This window comes from Aristolochia californica, unplaced genomic scaffold (assembly GCF_029961685.1).
Source record: "Aristolochia californica isolate CCGP_79_NKW_82.1479 unplaced genomic scaffold, dmAriCali1.0.hap1 SCAF_5, whole genome shotgun sequence".
NCBI classification, from domain to species: domain Eukaryota; kingdom Viridiplantae; phylum Streptophyta; class Magnoliopsida; order Piperales; family Aristolochiaceae; genus Aristolochia; species Aristolochia californica.
Genome location: NW_027182214.1, coordinates 41,858,875 through 41,880,763, shown reverse-complemented (window position 1 = coordinate 41,880,763; position 21,889 = coordinate 41,858,875). Strand labels below are relative to the sequence as shown.

Genomic DNA, 21,889 nt, shown 5'->3' with positions numbered 1-21,889 from the left:
TAACTTAAACCGATAAGAGGGATAAATGTCTCTCAAAGTATGATCTGCAGTTTAAACGCAAAAATAATTTCAAAATACGAACACGATGAGATTCTAAAATTCAATAATTAGAGTTGTTGAACAGTTGTGAAAAGGCCTCAATCAAAAGTCTAGTTATAAAGATTGACAATCAATACCTTATTGCATAGTTAGAAAACACCACATGAGTTATGGGGAGTTAGTAGACCTAGTCTTAAACACTTTAAAATCTGAGGTTGTCTTACTAAAGTTAAAATTAACTTTAATAAGATGATAAGACTGAGTCTTAAAGCTTATGATGCAACTTTCATAGGATCTGTAGAAAACGGTCATGCATATCGGTTCTTAGGAGTACATTCAAAAAGGCTACCGAAGTAATGTTATAATATTTATTAGTGTTACTCAAGTTTTTTGAGTATTTTCCTTTCTGTGTGTGTTTTTATTTTAAAGAATTTATGTGGAGTTAATTCCATTGAACCCATGCATGAACCCAATCATCTCGCGGATGTGTACCCTATTGTGGCCTGACCAGGCACACGAATCTACCGGGCCTTGTGGTTCCAGGGATCCCATTTCCACCGAGGTCCAATCAGCTATTCAGCGTGGAGTGGCCATGCTAGTGCAGTTGTGATGACTACCGTGTCTTTTATCTACAAATTGTCCCAACTTCTGTCGCTTCCACGCGACTCCATACCATCTCTACCGTTCGTCTCAACTGTAGCACCTCAACCGTTAGATCGACAATCTTTCTCTGACCACCATGGACCTTACGAGTGTTACTAGAACCTAAGTGGGTCCGTACGGCTTACTTGAACCAGTAGCGTACGTCCACGTCTTGTACAGACAAGCAGAATCAAGCATAATTTCTTTCTATATAGAGGATATGCCTTAACGCCACTGTGCTTGCTTCCTGACCAGCAGGTTGGCGAATAGTCTTTAAAACAGCAAAGAGGGAAAACGCGAGGGAACGAACTCGGTGTCCACGCATCCGCTCTCTTCCTGTCTTTTGCGTTTATAAGGGTTTCGTTTCGACTTCCCACCTCTCATTCGTCTCGCTCCTTCTTTCTTTCTTTCTTTCTTTCTCTCTCTCCGCTTCCGGATCTACTGTTTGGTGTTCAAGTTTCGTCGCGGCTTTCGAGTCCGGTTCTGTTGTCACAGGTATGCCATAAACCTGTTGTCTTGGTCTAGATCTAAGGCAATGGCAAATATCAATTATGCAATATATGTACCAAATCCTTTTCGTCATCCTGTTAGGATGAGTGAAATCTGGTTCTTGAATTTGGCGTACGTTGATCATGGACGGACGTTTGTCTGTTGAGGTTGAGAAATGTGTGGTATAGTGCTCAGTTTTTTCGTCTGTATCCTCATCGCCGTTTACTTCCAATTGTTTTGTGCTTCTTTTTCGTAGATTCAATTCATTTTAGCTGTTTAGGACGCACGAAGCTTTTGATTTGCATGAATCTTATATAAGAGTAATGATCTGAATGACTTATTCTGCTTCATTTGCCTGGCTACTTATGATGAATATGTTTTGGATTATATAGTGTTCCTCTAGTTTGCCTCTTTGTTTAGTGATGCCTATTTTCATTTTGTAAATTTTTATTCCATTTGTTTGATCTTTGAATTTATTGTCTAACTGATTCACTTTTCGCTGATGCTGTCTTTCTGGGAGCTGCAACATTGTGTGAATATGGCTAGCCATTCGTTCTTCTCATTTAGTGGCATGGCTCTCGACTTCTTAGTTGTTTGTTGTAAAATGCGGAAATTGCATTTATCTGAAAATTGATCAGTTTGAGCATAGATCCTGATACTTTACGTTGTATAGGATAAATGCTAAAGTGAGAAGAAAATAATAAACATCCATTCTTCTTGCGTTCAAGTTTCACCTGGCTAGTATGCAACTGATTTGTCTTTGATTTGCATTGATCTAAATATGAGGAATGATCTGAATGATTTGATCTTCTTCATGTGCTAGCTACTTATGAAGAGTATGTATAGGTTTTTGATTGTGTTCCTTTAGTTTGTAACTCTGTTGGGAGATGCATATTTTTCATTATGTAAATTGTTTTTCCTTCTCTCTGGTCTTTGAGTAATTTCAAGATGGTGAGAGAATAGATTCTGATACTTCTATGTTGTATAAGAGAATTGCTGAAGTAAGAAGAAATAGGCAATGTCCATTCTTCTTGTGTTCAAGTTTCAACTGGCTTGCTTGCCCCTGTTGTTGGCCTTTCATTGATAAGCAGGGAATGTAAGATCAGATCAGTCCTTTGAGTTTCTAACAGTCACCTAGAAATAGCTCTGTAACAATTTGTCATTTCAATCTAAATAGTTGTTATATAAGAAACTTTTTGTTGTCAAAATGACGAGTGCTCAATAATACAAACAAATAGTTGTACTCTGTTGCATGACTTATAAGCTAGGTGGTGTGGGGCTTCCATACTGTCTTTACATATTTATTCTCCAATTGGATAAGTCTTATGCATAATGATTTTAATAAACTCTGAGAAATATTTCAAATCTGAAGGCTGCGCTCTTGTTACATAGACTAATGCTTTGCAAATATAACAACTAGGCTTCAGCTAAATTTGATGGTTGCATGATGAGCTTAGGACAGGCTAGGCTGTACCCCTTGGTGTCAAAGTTTCCTACTATATTCTGGTTTACTCTAATGATTTTGTACTGCATCAAATTTATTGATTTGCACCCTGGGATTGTCTGAGCTTTTCAAGTACATGATACCGCCTTTTATGTTCAGGAGTCTCTTAGTGAGATTTCTGAAAATTAAAGAAGTTGCTTATTTGTGTGATTCTTCTCTTATATCAGAGCCTTAGGTTTAGAATTGTGGATCTGGTGAATATTTGACAGTTATCTTTTGTAAAGGCTGATCTTAGAAGGTCAAAGCAATGTTTGTGTGTCAAATCTGAGATTATTGATATGTGCATAGATCAGAAGTACAACACATGGGCAAACTAAATTGGAACTATGCTTGTGTGCCACGCTCCATCACTGATACCTTACTTTTTCTTCTCTAATCTTATAAATAATCATACTTTACCATGAGCCTTTTGATTATAAACAGAAAAAAGAGAGCTCTGTGCTACATTAGATTACTCCCTTGGACTTGTACCAATTTGTTCTGGTGATATTCTGCAAATCTTTTTTTACCCTTTATGTCCTATGCAATGATGTCACAAGGTACTAATTACTCATAAAGCTTGTAAGAGGAAGAAGGGCACCTTAGAAGTTTCTTACTAGTTTTTTGCTGCTTGAAGGCATGACTTCACCACCTGAAATTTCTGAGGAGCGGCCATCACAACCTCGTCTCAATGAACGAATACTATCATCCTTAACTCGTAGGGCAGTTGCTGCGCACCCTTGGCATGATCTGGAAATAGGTACAGAGTTTTGTAATTGCTATTAATTTATTTATTTTTATTATTTATTATTTTCAGAAGGGTAGGTTCCAGGACTGAACATGAGGGTGTTTCAATTTAGTGATAATTTTGAACTTGTTCACTTAAAATTTTTCAAATTTGGATGCAGGACCTGGAGCCCCACAAATCTTCAACTGTGTAAGGCTTCTAGACTTTATACTAAGTTATACTTAGTAATGTATATGTTTATTGCCTGTCACTTTCTTGCTTTGCTAACTGTAGGTAGGTTAAAGTTAAATAGCATACCGTTTCTTGTCCTTTTAGGAAATCTGAGTGATAGATATCCTTGAAAGTAATGGTAGTAATACATTGTGAGAATTATGATTGGCAGGTTTGAAATTGCTCCTTTTTCTAGAAAAGTAAGCTGTTGTATTGTAAGAAAATTTATGGCAGCTGGATCAGTAAATGAATACATCCATGCATGGTAAAAGTGTTAAAGTTGCATTGACATGTCTAATGATCAAATCAGTCGTACAGTTTAAACCTCAGGTTTCTAAGATTAGCAGAGGTTGGCCATATATGTGTTTCATTGTTATCAACAGCCTTGCTGAACTATGTTGGGTTGGCTCTGTATATGGATTTGCTTCTTTAAAACTCAGCAGCTTTGTTTTGATGCACCCTCATCATCTCATGTTGTTCCTATTGACACATCAATCGAGAATCTGAAGCTCTCATTAGATATTCTTATTTCCCTTTTCCAATTACACACAGTTGTTTGTTACTTTTTCAATAGCTTGCATCGTGTTTGACTGCCATATTTAGTCCTTTTGATGTACCAGTGTTGGCATACTTCTCTAACTATTAGTCATTACAAAGTTAGAACCACTTGCTTCACATAAATCTGCCATTTGTTTATCTGATTACTAGATTTTTTGGTAGAATCAGATGTGAAAAATCCTTATCTAGCTTTTTCACTCACACATATACATGATGAAAGATGGCTACAGTTTAAGGAATTTTTTTGAAAATTGTGCAGGTGGTGGAAATAGGAAAAGGGAGTAAGGTGAAATATGAACTTGATAAAAAAACTGGGCTGATCAAGGTAATCAAGGAATTCTTTTTCTCCCATATCTTGCTGAAAATCATGTTTGTCTAAGAAAATTATACTTCTATGAGCAGGTGGACCGTGTATTATACTCATCTGTGGTGTATCCCCACAACTATGGGTTCATCCCACGAACACTTTGTGAGGATAGTGACCCCTTGGATGTTTTAGTCCTAATGCAGGTATACTCAAGAAAAACATGGTACATGTACTGCTTACATTTGCTAAACATTTGTTACTTCTTTTCCTGGTAATACCCACACCTGAACAAATTCACTTTGAAGTTTATTTGATTTGAACTTCTGGATGCATCTGAAAAATCTGATACTATTTTAATCTTTGCTTTTCTCACTTACTGGTTTTCTCTGACATTGCCAACACAAGTAGGAACCTGTTCTCCCAGGATGTTTCCTCCGGGCCAAAGCCATTGGTCTCATGCCTATGATTGATCAGGTACAATGTGAGAGAAATATTATTTATGACAATGTAACGTCTATAATTCATATGGTGTTCCTCAGTCATGAAGATCAACATGGTCAGAGCTTTGTCTCTAACTCTCAACTATGATGTCTGTTTCTGTTCATGTTTAGAGGCTTGACAAAGTTTTGTGCCGGTGGTAACTCTGAGGGCACTCCTCTCTCTCTCTCTCTCTCTCTCTCTCTCTCTCTCTCTCTCTCTCTCTCTCTCTCTCTCTCTCTCTCTCTCTCTCTCTCTCTCTCTCTCTCTCTCTCTCTCTCTCACACACACACACACACACACACGCGCGCGCACACGCGTGACACAATCGATCAATTGAGACTTAACTTCTAAATAATTAACAACAAAATGGAGGCTCTCTCTTTTTTTTTTTTCTGGATATTAATCATCTTATGATGCTAAAACAGGGTGAGAAGGATGACAAGATAATTGCGGTGTGTGCTGATGATCCTGAATACCGCCATTATACAGATATCAAAGAGCTTCCTCCTCATCGCCTTGCTGAAATCCGTCGCTTCTTTGAAGACTGTATCCTTGTGAACTTAATTTCTCAAAATAATGACGTCTTAGTGGTGGTCTTCATAATTTGCTTGTTGCGTTTAATATCATATGACCTCTGTAATTCTGCCACAGCATGCTTCTGTTATTCTTTTGAAACTTAATTATTTATTGCTGATGGTGATGCAAGTATCATGAATTGTGGGTAATGTAGTAATGAGATTTATATTTGCCACTCTTCCTTGATGAGGAACTTCAGACAAGAAAAATGAAAACAAAGAAGTTGCTGTCAATGATTTTCTTCCAGCTACTACTGCATATGAAGCTATCCAGCATTCCATGTAGGTCCCAAGTTTGGTGCATTTTAAATCTATGTGGACAGTGATATTGATTGAATTAGGAACATTTGCTCATGTGGTCACAACTTTGCACACAAGTTTTGTTATTAAAGGTGCATCAGTCCCATTTGTCATTTACATGTCACTGTCACAACTTTACTTTACATTCTATATTTACTTTCTTTGTTGGGCATCCACTTCATGTGCAGGGATCTCTATGCAACTTACATAGTGGAGAGTCTCAGGAGGTAGAGCGCAGTAAAGCATCTCTTGTTTGAGCAGAAAATGGGCTTCCCCTGTATGAAGTTCTTATGGCTTCAAGGCAGGTATAACCTAGTATACTACAGAACATAAAGAACTTCATCAAAAGAAAAACAAAAACAAAATGAAAAAAGGATATGAAAGAAAAAAGTACTCTGCTTTGTGTAGCTCATGCATTGTTGTTGCTACTTTCCTGTTAAGCACATCTGAATTCGATCTATTCGAGTGAAAATAAAATCTGTGTGTTGTTTTCAATATTTGATTGTATTGCCGTTTATTCTGTTACGTGCTTATCGTTGGTCGTTGCCGTGTATTTTCTGATTCAGTGCTAAATATACCATGTAGATAGCAATCTGCGTTTACTATCTTCATTATTGAGTCTTAAATGGGCTACATTTCAGATGTTACCGTCTCCTCTACACGTAAATATGAGATTCAAAGGCAAGAGTACTTTCTTGACAGTCGTCATAATTTCAATTCGTAAGCGAGTTTCCTAACGGTAGCTGCATGAAAAATCGTCTTAACAAAGCCCAGGAAGTTTTCGGGCGATCTTCGCACCACGGCGGGATCTAGCAAAAAATAACAACAGCTGGCAATTCACATTTAATATGGATCAATATGTGGATATATTATAAATAAAAATTTGACATCAACTGATTTAATAGGCAAACTAAAATGAATTGGATTGTATACCTAACCCGATCCATAGATAATTTATTTTATTATATTTTATATAATATATTGATAATTTGTTTGCTTTACTTCAATGTTTCATTATTCGACTCTTCTTGTTCCAAGTCTTCATCTCCTCTTGTTTAGATTTTTATGGATGATGAAAAGAAAACTTGTAGGAGCATGTAGTGAAATTATTATGTATTTTTTATTTGTGTTTTTTAAATTATGAATTTATTAAAGTTTTTAAAATATCCTTATTATTATCTCACGTATGTTTACTAAAATATTTTTAACTACATTTAAAATTTGTCGAACTCAATGTCTACGTTGTGTTTACTTGAGGTTAGTAAAATAATTGAGGTGATCATATTTATATAAAATTACTATATTTGATCTTTTATATTAGATTTTTGTACATATTAATATCATATAAGACATTATTCTTTACTCTCCATCATTATTTAAATACACATTATAAACTAATATTTTAGATTAAAAATAAAAATATGTTTATATGTTACAGTGGTCGGCGTTCTAGACGATTTTACGGTTCCGTTTCGCCCGTGATGAGCAAACATAGGTGAGGTGAGTCAGTGAGTCTCATTGGTGATACTCATCACATGCTAACCGGAGAACAAAAGCAAATTTATCTCCTTTCTCTCTTAGGAATCCTTTTGACATTCCCAGAATCCACTAAATTCCAAGTAAACCTTCTCGGGGTGCATCTGCAATTTTGCATGATCGTGTAATAGAAGCAAAGCACCGAATCCGGATGTAAAAATGCTTCACAGTGTACAAATAAAGAGAAGCACTCACAAAACCCATAAATTATTAAGAGAAAAGCAAAAGAAGACGTGGCATTAAGCATATACCGAGAAGATACCCCTCGATCAATCACTACATAAGCCCCGTGATCTTCTACTCCCTTCTTTTTAAACTCAACCCCCTTCCATCCATGGAAATCCCCTACTCTATCCTTCTCTGTTTCAGCCAGTCTCACAGCAGTTCAATGGGTTCGATTTCCGACGGCTGCGACGAGGAGGAAGGAGACGACGTCCTTCATGGTGGTTTCCTTTGGTAAACACACCACAAGGGCAACTTCGAATCTTTGGCAATGTACTTGTGTGTGATTTGGAGATTTTTGCGGCTCTTGCAAATCATGACTGTGTTCTTGAATTATGATGGTAACCGATGCTTTCTCCTTGGCCTGTCAGTGTAGCTTCTCTATTGTTTATTATCCCTCTGTTTATGGATGGAATGATATAGTTCATCGAGTTCTGAGCTGAAATACCTTCAGTTCCTACTTATCTTATCGACTGTCTCTGTATATCGTATCCAATTATCTGATGCGGGATAAGAAGATAGTCGTGAAGAACTCCATTCTGTGAAAAATGGAGGAAACACTGCTTTTCCCAGACTATCTCATGAGCTTGATTACGAACCAAAAATAGTTCCAGAATCAGACCGGGTGGTTGTTCATGAAAGTGATTTTTCTGGGATTCTTTGCAACGGAGAATCCCCCCAATTACTGGATTTTTTTTTTTTTGTCAAAAGTCAAAATCCTTAAACAGTAAAGAATGAACAACTGATGCTTTCTTCTTCAGCACTTGCACAAGAATTGTATCTCAAAAATAAAGTCTGTTTCGGAGTCCAGGAATCCTTCTGCAGTCCATTTGGGCGAATCACGGCAGGGTTGGAAGCTGAAAAACCATACAGATTGGGGTCGTCGCCTCTATGCGAGCCACTTGTTCATCACTGTCGGTTTCCCACTTTATTGCTTCTGTGGCTATCCATATGTTACCATTATTACTCCTGCCACCAGCATCATCACAGTGTCCGTGGGCCACAAAAGCGATCAATTTGACGTTGTTAATCGATAATAGACCGATCATCTCGATCCCTTCTGTTGTTTCTTTCAGTAGTTCCAAAACCCTGTCTGATTTGCTCATTAAAGGTGCTTACAACAAGTTCTTGACTAGAAACAATTCAAAATCCAGAAACCACTGTAGGGAAGTTCTAGTCATTTTTCTTAAGCTTGTATTAAGTAAAATAAGTAAGAAGTCTAAAAATCAGAAGTCATTGATCCGTTAAAGAAAAACCTTGTAACTAGGCAGTGCACAATGAAGAATATATGACGATCAATTTAAGTTCATTACTTCGAAATTACATCAGGAAATTACCAGGAATCAGTGACCTTCCAAGGTGAATAAGTGGAAGTTGAAGATTTGCACTTAGTTGGTTCATACACACATCAGAGCTTCGGAAGCATTTAAAATGTGCATCTTCGGCAAAAACCGGTCCATGACAGTCAAGGTGCAACGTACAGAGTATTGCTTGCAGAACGTAGTGTGAAACGAGCTGGCAAACTACCCCAGTACTCTCAAATAGCTTGTCCAAGCTTTGCGCGTACGAAATCTGGATTGGATGTTCTTTTCAGACTATGAAACAAACCAACAAAAACGTCAATTGATTTCTACACGAGCAAAAAATCAATTCATAGATAAGAAGAGAGACAAGGCATGTATGGCAAGGTGACGCCGGCATCCACAGACAGTGGTGGAGCTAGAAAGTTTTGGAGTGGGGGGGTTAGACCAAAATCTAGAAAGCAGTTGGAAGTTTTGATCCCATCTCGTATTTTATGGGTTACAAATAAAGGTCTAATTACCTTTTATGCCAAATTCATCGTATGAATACGAGTAAAATTCTCAGAATAGATAGATACAAGTGATCATTTTCCTTTGCTCAGAAGTAAATACTCACCTGTAAAGAATATGTCCACCAAATGTTATATTTTTACAGAACCACTCTGGAATCAACTCTTCTAATAGATCCAGCTGTTCTTCCACTACTCCTGCAATCACATACAAACATATTAGCTAACCATGTAACTGGGGTAAACAAAAATCTAATTCATGGGCCAAAAACTGCAATTAAAAGATTACTTGTTTCTGTAATATCACATTTCTGCCAGAGTATCTTGTGAAGAAGCTCCTGTTTTGTAACAGAAGAGTATTTCAAGTTTTGAAATATAACATAAATTGTATTAAAGAGGTCCGTTAAGCGAGCAGACTTCGGCTGGCACTCGTCTTTGTCATTTTGATCCAATCTGTACTCCTCATTGGTCTCTTCCCCATCCTTCTCCACCAAAAGAAATTCAAAACTTTACATTTTGGAATGAAGAATAGTTAAGAAAACAATAGTTGAAAAAGCTTGAGAGGATTAGTTTTACCTGGTTCTCTAATGTCACATCAACTGCAAGACTTGGGTCTCTCTCAGCTTTGGATCGTGAAAACTTGAGGGACCTCTTAGTTGCTGAATGACTAGAAGTATCATTTGATACATGAGAACTGCCATACGGCGACGGAACTGGCCGTTTGGGAGTCTTCTGCACTGGTGTCTCAGCCAAAGGAGTGAAGACAAGTTTGGAAGGAGTTGTACCAGAAAAACTGTAATCAGAAGACCTGGTGGGTGAACAGAGCAGTTCCATGGAGCAATTTTCAGTGGTTAAATTGGTTGAAGATGCTTCTCTCCTAGGAGGGCTTCGTGCTTTATCAGTTTTGGGGACCATATACTTTTGAGAAAAATGGTTACAGAAAGATGGAGATAGAAGAGAAGAATTTAATATAGATTCTGATTCACTTATAGGTTGCTGTACTTCTTCGTAAAGTTCCAAGGGCAATACTTCTGCCACCACACTAGCATTATTTTGGTTAAAAGGCTCTGGTAGCAATGCTTCTGGGATGTCAGCATCCTGCGCTCAAAATAGAATTAAACATGCATAAGAAATGTTCTATCATGCAGAATAAGAATGCCAATGATGCCAAGAAGATTTATCCAATTGTTCATCATCAGCCAGTTGCTTTCAGTTAGTTACCTCTGGGTGTGACTTAAAGAAATCTAAGAGCCTTGAGCGGAAAGTCAGGCACAAAGCCATATATACGGATTGGTCTGGCTGAGCATTCACGGCATTTGGCAATAGAGTAACCTTCATATCTGGCTTCATAAACAGCGTGATTTCATCATGCTTGAGGATCTTCTCAATCTTAACGGCTTCAGGAAATATGTACTTTATCTGGGCAAGATGGCTGTATAAGAACTTCCTGCTTGAACAAGTTCTGCTTTAGTCTTTTAAGTGAAAATCACAAACCGAGCATAACATAAATTAGCTGAGAACATTTCAGTGCCTTTTTGTAAGAATCTCCACTTGAATGCTGATGTTGTGAAAAGTAGCCAACTTTTTCCGTAAGCCAAGCAATCTTACAGAAGTGTCCAATCGATCAAAGAATTCAGCTAGTAACTTGTAGCTGGCATTGGAGAAGAGATGCTTATCGTTAGTGCCTATCCCCGAGTAAGAAATAGGAGAATACATAGTTCATAATGAAGAGACTCACTTCTCTGGCAGCTCATTTACTTCATCCATCACATTTAATTTCACAGAATCCTCCGCTTTTAATTTAGTACCAACATCTGCATTATGGAAAAATTCAGGAATTTGTTTTACAGCCCTAAAGGGCAGCATATCTCCCTTTTGCTTTATTCTTGGTGGTTGAACAACAGGAGGAGGCGTAGGTGATCCAAATTGATTATCTTCTTTCTTCTGCTGACCATCTGTCTCATTTCCTAGCTGTTTGAGACTAGGTTCCTCTGGTGCACGAGGGTCTAGTACATGTATGTAACCTAGAGTTTCCTGTTTGCTTTCCTTGGGTGTTTCCTGCTCCATGGTTTGCGTCACAGCAGTAACAATTGCACTGTTCTAAAAAAAAAATAGAAAGAAGAAAATCCATTACCAAAGACTTGAAAACTTCATGTAATCAGAGCAAAGATACAAAAAATCCAAAACATGTACATGATAAAGAGAAGGGTGATAATATATTTGCAATCAGCTTTCAGCAGTGTTAGAAATAGGCAGAGAAAGCACAGTTTAACTTTTGTTGGTTTAAAAATCAAAACAGAGAAGAAAGAATGAGGAGGAAAGACCCGAACTCTGCATCCGAGCACAGCCTTGCTCTGCCATTTTCTTGAGATTTTTTTTAAAATAAAACATTACAACTAATTTATAGGCAAAGAATGCCTTACAGGAATCATAATTAAACTACAACACCTATTTTTAAGCCTGAAAACCAATCTCCTTATCCTAATCCTAACTCTATGTAATCTGGGATGGTCTTCCACTCTGACTACAATTCTTTGATCTCATCCTTGGTAGGCTTCCTAATACAACTGTAACTTTGTGGTGGCAAGCCTAGTGTAACCTGGATTCCATCACCCTCCCTTAAACTAAGCTTGCCATAAAATTACTTAATCGTCTCTTAAACGAATTGAGAAAAGCATCTCTTAATTAGGCTGAGACTCAAGTTACTCTCTTAATTAGGCTGAGACACATTTCTCCTGATTAAGTTGAGACATGGTTCTAGTAATCCTGCCAATCCTGCTTACTTTATGACTGAATTGGCCTCCCATTAAACTAAGCACTTGAAGAATTCTCTCAGTCCTGATTAAGTTGAGACATAGTTCCAGTAAAGCTTGCTCGAAGTCGATCCCTTCCATACTAGAGTTGGCAAATTCTGGATGTTGTATGGATGCTTCACCCTTTTGCTGGCCGGCACATTGGGATTTATAGTGGTTCTACTGCTTGCACTTGAAACATTGGACATGGGACCTATCCTTCGCTTGTGCTGCTTCCTTTTGTGCACCTGCCTGGACATTAGACTTTCTACCCTTCTTTCGTGAGTTGAACGACTTGTTTTTGTCATCTCGCAGCGTAAATTAACCCTGCAATGCCAACTCCATTGTTGACTCCGTCTTCTCCAAGAGCTGTTGCTCGTGCACTTGAAGAGAACCCATCAGCTCATCTACTGAGAGCTGAAACAGATCCTTCGACTTAGTAATGGCGGCGACAATATAATTAAACTTAGCAGTGAGAGATCTTAGGACTTTCTTGACTACTTGCTTGTCTTCAATCTTCTCTCTGTTGGTCTTCAGTTGATTGACAACAGCCAATATCTGATTGAAATAGTCAGACATTGATTCCACCTTTTCCTGCTGTAATAGCTCAAACTGGTGTGTCAGATTCTGAACCCGCATGTCCTGAAATTTTGCCACACCCTTATAAACTTTAAACAGGGTGTCCCAAGCCTCTTTCACTATCTGAACCGAGACAATTTCTCGAGGTTAGAAGAGTCTACTACCAACAGAAAGGAATTTGAATCACTACTGGATGCCATGGAATTGTGATTTCTTCTGAAATCAGTAGCAAAAGATGTACTGAAGAATTCTTCTAGTCAGTCTGGAAGAGAAACACTAGTAAAATCGCACTCTCTAGGTTGCCTTCTTTCTTTCTTTTCTCCTCTAGAATTCACGGGGACTCCCCTATTCTCCTTCTTTCTATGTCCGAACTTGCAGACACCCACTTTTCCGCCTGAAAAACGTCTCGAGCTCCTTCTTCTAGATGCAAATCTGAACTTCAGGCCCTCATCACCTCGTTCCGCTCTAGCATTTTCTTGTTTTTTTTTTTTAAATAAAACATTACAACTAATTCATAGGCAAAGAATGCCTTACAGGAATCAGAATTCTAATTAGACTAGAACTCCTATTTTTAAGCCTGAAAATTAATCTCCTCTGTGTACTCTAGGATGGTCTCCCACTCTGACTACAATTTTTTGGTCTCATCCTTGGCATGCTTCCTACTAAAACTATAACTCGTAGTGGCAAGCCTACTTTAACCTGGATTCTGAAATCGCCATAGAGACAACGGAGGCTATTTTAGCTAAGCAGAAGAACCCAAAAATAGATATAATGGAGATCATTTAAGCTAAGCGGAAGAAACCCAAAAATATAAAATTTCGCCTCCTGATACGTTTCCACCTATTCTGAACACCAAAGATCATTCTTTTTCTGAGAGACTCGCTTTTTGTTCACATACCATCAACCACATTGCTCATCAGTCATCACATCGAAAAAATATTGAAAACAAAAATCCAAGCCGCTGTAATTAAACATGGAGACAAAAAAGGATAAACACATTCAGGATCGAAATCCCATCATAGATAGAAAATTGAAACCTGCAATTTCACTGATAGGGTTTAACGAGAAAAACAGAAGAGATGACCCCGCTTTTCCGATCCACCAGTGAGCCCTTCAATTTAAAATGCACGGTCGTTTAAGAGCAATGTACTGAAAGGATCTTGGAAAATGTTGTTTCCAGAGACAGGAGCTAGTAAATTGCTGCGGGAGGGAAAGATGCAACAAGAAAGGATCTTTAAAATGTTGTTTCCAGAACACAGAAAGAACGTTCACTTATAATTTATTTACTAAATCGCCCCTCAAAGACGTTGGAGAGCTGAAGGCCAAAAATGGGCCCAGTATACGCAATCAACGGCCTAGATGTGACATTTTCAATCGGTCGGACGTCCCTCCTTTTGATTTCGAACGAATCAGGTAACGAACGGTTAGATTTTTCTCGGTTACTAATTTCACTTTTGAAATTGATATCCTGAAAGTAATGCAAATATCTTCATCCTAGCAGTCGACTTGCACGTGGGTCCTACGCGGCTGCGGTGGATGCTTTCTTCTGTAATACTTAATCGACGGAACTCGAGACCCGATAGGTCTTTAACAACTTTCTTCTTCCTCGCTTCAGGACCCGATCGATCGAGAGAGCAAGAAAAGGAATACGATTCCAGGTCTGCTCTAATTATTCGTTTTCTCAAGAACTTCGTTTTTTTATTGGAGTCGAAGCATAGATCGGGTTGGTGCAGGATTTAGGGAAATTGGAAGTGCCCTCTCCTGATTTTATAGGTTGCGCTGAATAAGTGAGAAATTTGAGGTCGTTACTGTCAATTTTTGTTTCTGCATGTGTTTCCTCTTGTGCGTGTGCGTATTTGGTTGATTGAAGTAGAGACAGGTCTGGTGTATTTAGATTGACGGCCTGTTTGTTATATTGTCACTGAGGGCTTGAAAGACGCAGTTTTGTTGGATCTTTTCCCGTCTTGGATTTTTTGTTGGAAATCGTCTGGTTTAAGTGGTGATCCGTTGTATCGATTTGGGAACGGAACAGAGAGGAAATATGTATGTAAGGTCTGCATCCGTTTGACTGCTGGGAAATGAATGGAAAAGTCAAAATGTTGAAAATTTTCTTATCTGATTCCTAATTCGGAGCTTCTTGTCTTTTTTGGGTGCAGGGAAGTACTGTAATTTTTGTAACTTTCGGTAGGTGATGTATTGAATGCTACTCGTTGGAACTGAAAAATGTACAGTAACTTCAAGGAGCAAGCTATAGACTATGTGAGGCAGGCGGTTCAAGAAGATAATGCAGGAAACTATCAAAAGGCCTTTGAGCTGTATATGAACGCGCTAGAGTACTTCAAGACCCATTTAAAATATGAGAAGAACCCTAAAATCAGAGATGCGATTACCCAAAAATTTACTGAATATATACATCGAGCTGAGGAGATCCGGGCTGTCCTTGATGAAGGTGGTCCTGGGCCTACTTCTAATGGGGATGCAGCAGTGGCCACTAGACCAAAGAGCAAATCGAAGGATGGGGATGGAGACGGGGAGGATCCTGAACAGGCAAAGCTTAGGTCTGGTCTTAACTCTGCCATAGTAAGGGAAAAACCAAATGTGAAGTGGAATGATGTTGCAGGGCTTGAGAGTGCCAAGCAGGCATTGCAAGAAGCTGTTATTTTACCCGTCAAATTTCCACAGTTCTTTACTGGTTTGTTTACTTATACTCAAGCATCCTTTTCCATTTTTCTTCTCAAAGTTATTATTTTATCTCTTATTTCCTTCAGAAGTGGTGCAAATTTTTGTGATTTCCAATGATTAACCTGATCATAAGTAATTGAACATTGTAACTTGTTTTACTTTACCTTATAAGACACCCTGTTTATTTACTAATGGAAGGCAAAATAATCTTTTTTCATTCTCTAAAAAAAGCTTTGTTTTAATGGTTATCAGTTTTCCATTTGAATATATTGTATTTGCATAAAGTCTAAAACTATCGAACCTTGTGCTGTGCATGAAGAAGTTCTATCTGCTTTCAGCTTTCCCCTAAATGGCCATTTAACTAAATAAACTTAAGTGAAAGTATGAGTTTTTGTCCAGTTTCCTGTATTTTATTTCTTTATGGTGGTAACAATGTACATCATGAAGTATCTTGGGTCTTTGCCTCAATGGTCCCCGGGAGGCTTTCAAATGTGATGTTTTGAGTTTTAAGTCTTACAAAGGGAGGTAAGGGGGTTGTGTGCGTGTGTAATCAACATTCACAAAAGAAAATTTACATCATGAAGGACTGGTCATAATTGGTGGATATATGAAGGAGCAAAACTTAAAACTGGAGATTAGACTGAGGAACCAGTTTTTATTTTTATTTTTTATTTTATTCAGATTTGGAATTAGTTGCTATAGAGTTATTATTAGTTTGTGAGAGAAGTATTTTGAAGTGGCTTAGTTTTTTTAGAAAGGCTCTTCAGACTTCATTTATAGGACAGAAAAAACACACCAAACAACATAATTTTAACAATTTCGAGTTAAAAACATCATCTGGAAAAGGAGCAAGTGCTCTTGGGTTGAGACACTCAGTTTGTCACTAATTTAGAGCTTCATATGAGCAGATAACATGCCTTCACCAAACATTATATGCTGGCAGTTATTTGAAACTTTTTGTAGACATCCAAGTGGTGAAAAGGCCATACTTTGGTCCCAGTTTACTGCACTGACTTGAAGTCAACCACTCCTTATCATCTAAAAGAAAACAGAAGGATACACTGTAAAGCAATGTTTTCTTTGAAAAGCTAGAGCTTTAGCTTGTGTGCAGTCATGACTCATGAACTTTGAGGGTTTCTTAAGTAAGTTTCTTGGGAAGGCATGAACAATTTCTACTCTTTAGGCCAAGCACTAAAGTCATTACTACCTCTTGGTTATATTGTCATTTAAATCCTACTATACTGAGATAATGCCAATTCTCATTTGTCAAAATGAGGCCTGGCTGATTACTCCTGAATGGAAAGTTAATTTCTTTCTGATGCAAATGAGTCAAGTCAGTTCACAGTCCAATGCATTCACATCCTCTCCTTCTGGAGGACTTAGGACTACATTAGCCATTGAATCATGAAACCTTTTATTTCTTATGCGACTCAACTTACTATCCTACTGACTGTCTTTCCCTTGTTTAAGAACCGAGGGCATACACACTTATTCAGTGTTTTCCTACTCGAGTCAGTAAGAGTTCATATTTGTATTTTGTAGGCAACCGAAAGCCATGGAGAGCCTTCCTTTTGTATGGTCCTCCTGGTACTGGAAAGTCATACTTAGCCAAGGCTGTTGCAACAGAAGCAGATTCGACATTTTTCAGGTAATCTTTTTGTTTGAGTGAAGATGTAAAATTGGAATTATCAAGTGAAAAAGCTTGTTGATGCTCTCTCTCTCTCTCTCTCTCTCTCTCTCTCTCTCTCTCTCTCTCTCTCGTGTGTCTGTTGTAATATTAGTATTTTTTATTCTTCTTTAATATCATTGAATAGGAAAAAATGTGCAAAATGGTAAAAAAGAGGTAATTCTCGCACTAGGAGCTTTACAATTCTTTGCCCTTATTAGAGAAAAACAGTCAATATTGCTTGAGATAATCCTTGTGATAGAACCATATTTTTAGTAGGATATTTCAGTTTGATAATAGTATCAATCTTGAGCACCTTTCATTGATCTTGAGCTCTAGCCACTTAATGGCGCATTAGTTGAGCTGTATCTTATCTTCTTCAGTTTTTCTGCCTTTTTTCAGCTATGGTTACATAAATTGACAATAGTACAATTACTTCTGTGTATAGTGTTTCTTCATCAGACTTGGTATCAAAGTGGATGGGTGAAAGTGAGAAACTTGTTTCAAACCTTTTCCAAATGTCTCGCGAAAGTGCCCCTTCCATCATCTTTATTGATGAGATAGATTCTTTATGTGGGCAGCGAGGAGAAGGCAATGAGAGTGAAGCTTCTCGACGGATCAAAACAGAGCTCCTTGTACAGATGCAGGTATGATGGCAATGGCTCCAACTCATCATTGTTAACAAAGAATTTTTGTCTTTTTAAGGAAAGAAAATATATATTCTTTTATATTTTTATTAGTTTGTCCTGAATTATTCTTATGAATGTGATGCTTAGTTTCACTGGAGGTCCAAAGTTTCTGTACTTGGAGGATATTTGCATGGAAATGATGTTGCTAATCAGATGTATGGGATGTGCTGTTTGAGTGACTTTTAATCCCATTAGTCTAACTGTCTTAGTTGCCTTCTTCAAGTTTATATATCTCATTACTTCTCTTTACTTAAACTCAAGCATTTAACTATCATACCCTAACAATAGTAGTCAGTGCTGTTCCTATGATTATAGAAACTATGTATAGAGAGAGTTTCACCTTGTAACATGCATGGGATTAGAGTCTTGTTTGTTTTTTTCAAGTTGGTTAGTGGAATATCAATTGAATTTGTATTAGGAAAGAGAAGTGATGTAATTCTTCGTGGCAATGACTTTTAGCCAATATGTAACTGAATGCTATACAGAAATATTGTGATTTCTTCTGTTGGTCAATTGTCTATTTTGACCTTTCTGACCTCTTCTATCTTTTTAACATTCTGAAAGGTGTCGTTTTTTTTTTTACTCTGAAATGAAAATTCTGAAGATATCTCTCTTTCATTGGTGTGGGTTAGACGTGTTTACCACTTATCATATTTGTTATCTACATGTCTGATACAGTTATCGTTTTACTGTCTCTTTAAGATATAATTAAAGAGACTTGATGTTCTTCATTTCAAATAAAGCTATGTTTTTGTACCCATTCAACTGGGAGCTTAGCTTCCATATATTGGTGGGTACTTTCGATGTTAGTCATTTTCTGACTAAAATGCTGCTATTTTATTCCTCCTATATATGTAAATTTTCATGCTTTGAACTAGTAAAATGACATTAATATCTGAGTCTATTCTCATGCCACAATGAAGTGGGCATTCCAAATTTTAATTTAGCTCTGGCTTGACTATTTAATGAGCATCAAAATGGGATCTGCTCTCTCATGTGCACAAAACTATAGCTAGACATTAGGCTACTTGTTTTAATTTTTTCTAGAATTCTGAAATAACATGCAGAGGTGCACCATATTACTTGTCTTTATTTCTTCCATAAAATTTATTATGCCTCTCTATTGTGAATTGGATTTGTTAAGTTGGGTCCAAGGCCCATCCCAAAATGACTAGCCAACTTAGGAAACCTTTTTCATAACTAATAAACTCAAGATCTTTGTACTCACTAATCCATGTGTGACTATTCCTTAACACTCCCCCTCACGTGTAGACCCTTTTTTGTGGCTCTACAAGTGGATAATTTAAGAGTAGGCAGTTTAGGTGTAGGCCATCTTTTGTGGCTCTACAAGTAGATAGTTTAGGTACAGACCCACATATGAGTACCTGCTCTGATACCATGTTAAGTTGGGTCCAAGGCTCATCCCAAAATGACTAGCCAACTTAGGAATTTTTTTTTCTAACTAATAAACTCAAGATCTTTGTACTCACTAATCCATGTGGGACTATTCCTTAACAGGATTGATTTGAAGTTTACATGCAGTATTATGGTTTTAAGATTATTTATATGATTTTCTTTTCATTATTTTTCTTCTAGTTCAGAAAAATCAAATCCAAGCTTTTCTGTTTTCAAGAAGTTATTCAAAGCATTTGTTTTCATTTGTGATTATCTTTTTTTAATTTTTGTGCAAATCCTATTAAATAAAAGAGGTATTTTACATACAAACGAACATACATAGTATCTCATCCTTTTTTGTTTTATGTAGGCGAACATTCTGGTCTTCTTCAAAGTTTTCAGATGCTTATTCCCATTCGACTCATATGTTATAAAAGCATGCTTTCCTGTTCTTGTGGCATGTTTGTTGTCAATATTATGATTATGAAAGTAAAGAGTTGGAAGTTCCAAATGCTTACGCTCTTTGCCACTACAAGTTGTTGACTTTCTCATGTAATGTGGTTGATACATATCCTTAAATTGGCTGTGAAAAGTATCATGACATTCTTCATACTTTCAAAATGATGAGGACTGTACTTCCTAACTTGCTAGTTGATGTCTTTAACTGAAACCATGATTTATGTGATTCTCAAGGTGTTATTGCATAATGATTTTGGATATTACTGTAGTTAATAAAATAAAAAGCAGATTAGGTGTTCAATCTGTTTATTGTTTTTAGTGAGGATGTGAAGTTCTTCTAGTATTTTATTAGTCTTACTTCTTTCTATGAGCTCCTATTCTAGGATAGAAGTTTTTTTATACTATTCAGGCTTGATAACATTGGTGATTAATATCCTGGTCCATATTTTCGTGCCACATCTATTTGTACTTTTATATTTCAAAGATATGGTTTTCTTCAGGTCATATGGTACTTTAATGAAAACAAGCATCATTGTTGTACGTTAAGCATCTTATAGAGGGAGTAGACAGCAGTTTTAGGTCTGATTGTTTCTTTTGATCTCAGGGTGTGGGGAAAGGTGACCAGAAAGTCCTTGTTCTAGCTGCAACAAATACTCCTTATGCTCTTGACCAGGTTGATATTTTAACTCCCAAAGGTTTTAGAAATAACAAGCCAGAGTCTCATGAGCTGAAAATATGGTGATCTGTAGGCTATCCGTCGAAGATTTGATAAGCGTATCTACATTCCACTCCCTGATTTAAAAGCAAGACAACATATGTTTAAGGTATCCAATACCCTTCATATGAGCATAAAATTCGGTTTATATGAAAGGTTTTCAGACATTTCACAATGATGGATCAAGTTTTTTCATTTTTGAGCAGGTCCATTTGGGTGATACTCCTCACAACTTGACTGAAAGCGATTTTGAGCAATTAGCTCGCAAAACTGAAGGTTTTTCGGGTTCAGATATCTCTGTTTGTGTATGTTGTAACATCTATCAGTAGATCTTTATACACATTTCTCAGTATAATCTGTACCATGTATTGGCAGGTGGTTGAGTGAGACTGATTTTTTGAACCCTATGCTGTCTACAGGTTAAGGACGTTCTTTTTGAACCAGTTCGGAAAACCCAAGATGCCATGTTCTTTGTCAAAAACTCCAGTGACATGTGGGTCCCATGTGGACCCAAACACCCGGGAGCTGTTCAGACCTCTATGCAAGAACTTGCTGCTCAAGGCCATGCTTCAAAGGTTCTCTCTCTCTCTCTCTCTCTTCGACGCCCCTCTCTCTCTCTTTCTGCTGGCTAACTGAAGACATTATCCTACTGTTTGAACAGATTCTTCCACCACCAATATCAAGACCTGATTTTGATAAGGTTCTAGCAAGGCAGAAACCAACAGTTAGTAAATCAGACCTCGAAGTTCATGAAAGATTTACAAAAGAGTTTGGTGAGGAGGGCTAATGATTCATATGCAGAGCATGTCTTGCATATTCGCCAACACTAGGAGTGTGGCTATCGGTACATGGGGGGAGTTGGTACAGATACTGTAATTGTATTTATGTTATTTGTTCGAATGAAATATGTTCCCGTTGTGCTTTTCAATGTAAGACAATCTCCCCATACTTTGGTAGGCAATGAAATTGATACTTTTTTTGCCATTAAGATAGTCATGTCAAGTTGCTAAAATTGCCAAGAAGATTACGCCCGTCCAACAACTTTGATATGTTGAGATGAAAAGAAATTTCCAATAGCTCTCTGACATCTGCATCTGGAGTGAAGACGACAGGATGCTCTTCTGAGCTTAGTTATTTGATACAGTTGTTTGCTTAGTATATGGAAGAATCCATGGCTGCATGGCTGCTTACCACAGTTGACTGGGAACAAATTACCTGTCGTCGTTGATTACCCTTTTTTGTAGTTTTATTTACTGTTTTTTTTGCTTGCTGGGGCAGGCAACCAAGCGAAATAGTTTGAACTTTGTATTCGCCATTTTAAGCCTCGATTTGGAAATGCATGTTAAAGACTTGGCCTTCCTGACCGTGTTACCATTTTTACGTTCTGGAGTAGATCTGCTTCTTTAAGAAAAAAATTACAACAAAATACTATGTTTGGTTTATAGATGGCATTCTTTTTTATCGGATATCCAGTGAATAAGTCTTATTCATGGGACCAAGCTGACAGCTCTTC

At 37.5% G+C, this 21,889-nt stretch overlaps 4 protein-coding genes across 6 annotated transcripts; 2 read left to right on the top strand and 2 right to left on the bottom strand.

Moving 5' to 3' along the window:
* Window positions 1-941: 941 nt before the first annotated feature.
* LOC137966647 (soluble inorganic pyrophosphatase 4) lies at window positions 942-6,356 on the top strand. Its single transcript, XM_068813331.1, has 9 exons — window positions 942-1,176; window positions 3,291-3,413; window positions 3,562-3,590; window positions 4,429-4,494; window positions 4,572-4,679; window positions 4,885-4,950; window positions 5,382-5,502; window positions 5,732-5,813; window positions 6,020-6,356. Exons 2-9 carry the CDS (start codon window positions 3,293-3,295, stop codon window positions 6,060-6,062), a joined length of 636 nt encoding a protein of 211 aa, XP_068669432.1. The 5' UTR covers window positions 942-1,176; window positions 3,291-3,292; the 3' UTR covers window positions 6,063-6,356.
* A 1,823-nt stretch (window positions 6,357-8,179) lies between these two features.
* Window positions 8,180-13,979, bottom strand: LOC137966671 (CDT1-like protein a, chloroplastic). Of its 2 annotated transcripts, none has more exons than XM_068813359.1 (8): window positions 13,808-13,979; window positions 11,138-11,499; window positions 10,931-11,050; window positions 10,621-10,846; window positions 9,976-10,497; window positions 9,689-9,881; window positions 9,507-9,597; window positions 8,180-9,184 (listed from the first exon to the last, which is right to left on the bottom strand). In XM_068813359.1, exons 2-8 carry the CDS (start codon window positions 11,464-11,466, stop codon window positions 9,127-9,129), a joined length of 1,539 nt encoding a protein of 512 aa, XP_068669460.1. In that variant the 5' UTR covers window positions 11,467-11,499; window positions 13,808-13,979; the 3' UTR covers window positions 8,180-9,126. The 2 variants fall into 2 exon arrangements, with proteins under 2 accessions (XP_068669460.1, XP_068669461.1); XM_068813360.1 differs by having other exon boundaries at window positions 11,138-11,494.
* Window positions 12,513-12,830, bottom strand: LOC137965356 (uncharacterized). Its single transcript, XM_068811662.1, has one exon. It carries the CDS (start codon window positions 12,828-12,830, stop codon window positions 12,513-12,515), a length of 318 nt encoding a protein of 105 aa, XP_068667763.1.
* A 343-nt stretch (window positions 13,980-14,322) lies between the features above and the next one.
* On the top strand, window positions 14,323-21,360 carry LOC137965733 (protein SUPPRESSOR OF K(+) TRANSPORT GROWTH DEFECT 1-like). 2 transcript variants are annotated; one of them, XM_068812061.1, is made up of 9 exons: window positions 14,323-14,428; window positions 14,927-15,462; window positions 16,995-17,100; window positions 17,567-17,765; window positions 20,266-20,334; window positions 20,411-20,485; window positions 20,583-20,681; window positions 20,796-20,951; window positions 21,038-21,360. In XM_068812061.1, the coding sequence occupies exons 2-9, from the start codon at window positions 14,994-14,996 to the stop codon at window positions 21,161-21,163; spliced, it is 1,299 nt and encodes a 432-aa protein (XP_068668162.1). In that variant the 5' UTR covers window positions 14,323-14,428; window positions 14,927-14,993; the 3' UTR covers window positions 21,164-21,360. The 2 variants fall into 2 exon arrangements, with proteins under 2 accessions (XP_068668162.1, XP_068668163.1); XM_068812062.1 differs by lacking the exon at window positions 14,323-14,428 and adding an exon at window positions 14,467-14,822.
* Window positions 21,361-21,889: the final 529 nt, after the last annotated feature.

Coding starts and splice junctions, on each gene's coding strand:
- LOC137966647 (XM_068813331.1), top strand. CDS start 3,293: ATGACTTCACCACCTGAAATTTCTGAGGAGCGGCCATCACAACCTCGT. Junction 3,591..4,428: donor CCCCACAAATCTTCAACTGT/GTAAGGCTTCTA, acceptor AAAATTGTGCAG/GTGGTGGAAATAGGAAAAGG. Junction 4,951..5,381: donor TCATGCCTATGATTGATCAG/GTACAATGTGAG, acceptor ATGCTAAAACAG/GGTGAGAAGGATGACAAGAT.
- LOC137966671 (XM_068813359.1), bottom strand. CDS start 11,466: ATGGAGCAGGAAACACCCAAGGAAAGCAAACAGGAAACTCTAGGTTAC. Junction 10,498..10,620: donor TCTTTAAGTCACACCCAGAG/GTAACTAACTGA, acceptor TTTTGAGCGCAG/GATGCTGACATCCCAGAAGC. Junction 9,185..9,506: donor GGTGGACATATTCTTTACAG/GTGAGTATTTAC, acceptor TTTGTTTCATAG/TCTGAAAAGAACATCCAATC.
- LOC137965356 (XM_068811662.1), bottom strand. CDS start 12,830: ATGCGGGTTCAGAATCTGACACACCAGTTTGAGCTATTACAGCAGGAA.
- LOC137965733 (XM_068812061.1), top strand. CDS start 14,994: ATGTACAGTAACTTCAAGGAGCAAGCTATAGACTATGTGAGGCAGGCG. Junction 15,463..16,994: donor ATTTCCACAGTTCTTTACTG/GTTTGTTTACTT, acceptor TGTATTTTGTAG/GCAACCGAAAGCCATGGAGA. Junction 20,486..20,582: donor CAAGACAACATATGTTTAAG/GTATCCAATACC, acceptor ATTTTTGAGCAG/GTCCATTTGGGTGATACTCC.